The 3,522-nt window shown below is 50.7% G+C and overlaps 1 protein-coding gene across 1 annotated transcript; it reads left to right on the top strand.

Moving 5' to 3' along the window:
* Window positions 1-316: 316 nt before the first annotated feature.
* On the top strand, window positions 317-2,366 carry LOC149751415 (uncharacterized). Its single transcript, XM_089927020.1, has 4 exons — window positions 317-647; window positions 758-1,226; window positions 1,455-1,680; window positions 1,827-2,366. The coding sequence occupies exons 1-4, from the start codon at window positions 317-319 to the stop codon at window positions 2,364-2,366; spliced, it is 1,566 nt and encodes a 521-aa protein (XP_089783146.1).
* Window positions 2,367-3,522: the final 1,156 nt, after the last annotated feature.

Here is a 3,522-nt window from a genome sequence, read left to right as displayed (position 1 = left end):
GACGGGATTTCCCCCCCCCCCCCCGGGGAGATGGGTTCCGTTCAGTCGGAGGCGGTCGCCGGCGCAGCAAGAGTTCGCTGCCACCCCTTGCGGCGGCGAACACGACCACGATGAGGTATGCGGAGGAAGGAGGTGGCCGGCGGCCAGGGGAGATCACCCCTTCCCGGCGGGGGCTGGCACGAGCGGCGTCGGTAGCGACAGAGCTGCTGGCGGCAGTGACGGTGCGGCGGGAGCTGAAGCTGGACCGTCAGTGCGGATGGGAGCTGGGGAAGTCGGCGATCAGGTGGAGCTCACTCATTCCGGTGAGGTAGGATCCATGGCCAAGGGGGTTTCAGTGGAAAGGGAGAAAGACAAGGCGTGCCGCTTGGCACGCCAACGTGGTGACAAGAACGGTGCTGGGAGCTCCCTCTCCTCCGATGCTCTGGTGGGAAGCAGGGTCTGCGGCCCAAGTAGGAAGGAGAAGTTTCGCTGCGGTGATGGTAATGGGGATGGCTCAAAGCTTAATTTGGCTGTGAATTCAATGGAAACGGTGTGCCAAATGGCACAGGTGCACAGTGGATCACATCATCAAGCCGTGCAGCAGCTGCTGGCCACTGCTAAGGGGGTGATGCAAAATGCCTTGGAGAAGGAAGGAGTAATGGTGTGTGGTGAGGAATTGGAGGTGGAACCAAGATGTGGTAGCGGCCCAGGGGAGGTGGGTTGTGCCGACGCACCATGTGCACCATGAGAGCCCTTCTTTGGAATTGTCGGGGTGCAGGTAAGCCCTCTTTTGCTCCGGCTTTTCGTAGGTTGGTGCAACAGCACAAACCTGAAATTTATGTTTTGTTTGAGACCCGGCTCTCCGGGCGAAGCTTGCAGAAGGCTCGAGCGGCAGTTCCGAGGTCTTGGGGATTTTATGCAGTGGAATCTCAAGGACTGTCGGGAGGTATTATTGTGACTTGGGCACAGGGTGACTACCAAATTGATGTCTTCAATGTCTGTAAACAGGAGGTCATATTAGTGATATCGGAGGATAAACGAAGCCCGTGGGTTCTAGCAGCTGTGTATGCCAGTACAGATTATAGAGTGCGGAGGCGGTTGTGGGCGGAGGCGTCTCAGCTTATCACTCAGGGTTATCCCATGATGATGGCAGGTGACTTCAACTGTATTATGGATCCCCAGGAGAAGATGGGGGGGAGGGCCTTTACTTATAAGAGGGAAATCCGGGAGTTCCAAGAATTCATAATGTCAAATGGTCTGATAGACTTGGGCTTTTCGGGACCAAAATTCACATAGTGCAATAATCAGTAGGGGCAGGCACGGGTGTGGGAGAGATTGGACAGAGTCTATGCTACAGCTGGGTGGGCACAGTGTTTTTCTGACTATCATGTCCGTCACTTGCCGAGGATTGCGTCCGACCACTGTCCCTTACTGGTTAGTACTGATGCAGTAGTTTCTTTTCATTCCCCCTTTAGATTTGAGAAGTTCTGGACATGCTACCCACGGTCTTGGGAGATTGTGAGGGAAGCATGGGGTGTACCGGTGAGAGGGGATGATATGTATCGTGTGTCTCGTCGGTTGGAGCTGACAAAAAGAAGGTTGAGAAGGTGGAACCGTGAGGAGGTGGGGAATATCTTCAGGATGATTGAGGAGTCTGAGAAGGCCATTGCCAGGTTACAGGCTCAGGAGGCCATGGGGGGAGTTTGGTAGAGGAGGAGATGGGGGAGCTTAGATCTCTCCTAACCTTGCATGATTCCCTCTTGAGACAACAGGAGATCTTTTGGAGACAGAAATCAAGGGTACAGTAGATCCAGAAGGGGGATTGGAACACTAGTTTTTTCCACCAGGCGGCAGTGATCAGGAGGCATCGTAACAGGATCAGGGCGATCAGGGACGAGGATGGGCAGTTAGTGGAGGATCCAGATACGATTCGGAGGGTGCTGGAGGGTTTTTTCAGGGCCAGATGGTCTGAGCAGATGGGTACTGGGATCTCACAGGGTATCATACCGCCAGTGGCACGGGTGGCAGAGGAGGATACGGTCGCACTGATTAGGCCGGTATCGGAGAGGGAGATTAAGGAGGTGATGTGGTCCCTTGAGGGGGACAAGGCGCCGGATCCGGACGGTTTTCCACCGCTATTTTTCTGGAAGTATTGGATGATTGTTGGTCAGGGTGTGACGGCGGCCATACAGCAGTTTTTCAGCACAGCCGTGATGTCTACAGATTGGCAGAGGACCCTAGTCACTCTGATACCGAAGAGACAGGATGCTTCGGAGCCTAGTCACTTCCGCCCGATCAGCCTTTGCACTACCTTGTACAAGGCGACGACGAAGTTACTAGCTGTCAGATTGAGGGATATACTGTCGAGATTGATCAGCCCGGAGTAGGGAGCTTTTGTGGGAGGGCGGAGTATCACAGATAATGTTCTTATTGCCCAGGAGTTCATGTTCGATCTTGGTAAGGCGTCGAGTAGGAGGAGTTTGATGGGGATCAAGCTTGACATGGAGAGGGCATATGATAGGATGAGATGGGATTTTATGCAGCAGTCCCTGCAGGGGTTTGGATTTCCCGAGGCATGGATCATATGGGTTATGGGATGTATCAAAGGTCCTTCCTTTGCCATCTTGGTAAATGGAATGCCATCTCGGTATTTTGTTTCCTCTGGTGGGCTGCGTCAGGGTTGTCCCCTCTCTCCATTACTGTTTATTATATGTGCAGATGCGCTTTCCAGGACCTTGCGGCATGCAGTGATCACCCAGGAGCTGAAGGTTTATAGGCCTGTGCCGGGTGCTTCACCGATTTCTCATCTACTTTTTGCCGATGATTGTCTTCTGTTAGCCCGGGCGACTAGACAAGCAGCAGTGATTATTTGGACGATTTTTCAGGATTATTGTTCTATGTCTGGTCAACGGGTCATGTCACGCCCCCGAAACCCATCACCCGGGTCCGGTACGCGACCGGCCGCATGATCCCTAGAGCAATGCCCTAAAGATCATGCAAGGCCTATGATAAACAACAATTCAAATAATTCCAATAATTCCAATAAATGCCAAAATCAAAGATTAATGGAATTCAATCAAATCCAGCTACAATGTACTGATTTATTACATAATTTCAAATGTCCATAAATCAAAGATAAATTGACTTCTAACTATCTAGCAGTCTGAATCCAGATCGAGCTCACTTCTTGTCCCATCCGACAGATTCTACGAATCCAGTGCCTCTGAAAAAAAATGTAAGTGTAGTATGAGCTTTTTCAGCCCAGTAAGAATCCCAACAGCCACACACAACAAAATCATAAAATAATCAAGTATCAAAATATATATCATTTCATCATTTCAAAAGCTCAACAAACAACAAATATATGTAATCAGTACATATACACAAATCCTTTTTCACATTATGTGATCCATTCCCGTATTACTCAAATTCCAAAGTTTTCAAACTTTTCATTTCTGGCGTTGGACTAACCAAGATCATGTCCCAGTCCAAGACTGTACAAATCCCACGCATAAGCTCGTGGCAGCTATCCCACGCGTAAGC

This window comes from Phoenix dactylifera, chromosome 13 (genome assembly GCF_051530095.1).
Source record: "Phoenix dactylifera cultivar Ajwa chromosome 13, Ajwa_hap1_PhDact_Kaust_v1.1, whole genome shotgun sequence".
NCBI lineage: Eukaryota > Viridiplantae > Streptophyta > Magnoliopsida > Arecales > Arecaceae > Phoenix > Phoenix dactylifera.
The sequence above is the reverse complement of the archived record's forward strand: the minus strand, read 5'-3'. Positions and strand labels throughout refer to the sequence as shown.

Bases quoted from the DNA above. Each gene is read 5' to 3' on its own strand.
- LOC149751415 (XM_089927020.1), top strand. From the start codon at position 317: ATGGCCAAGGGGGTTTCAGTGGAAAGGGAGAAAGACAAGGCGTGCCGC. The intron at 648-757 runs GTGAGGAATTGG...GTCGGGGTGCAG, and splicing joins GGAAGGAGTAATGGTGTGTG to GTAAGCCCTCTTTTGCTCCG. The intron at 1,681-1,826 runs GTTTGGTAGAGG...TTTTTCCACCAG, and splicing joins CTCAGGAGGCCATGGGGGGA to GCGGCAGTGATCAGGAGGCA.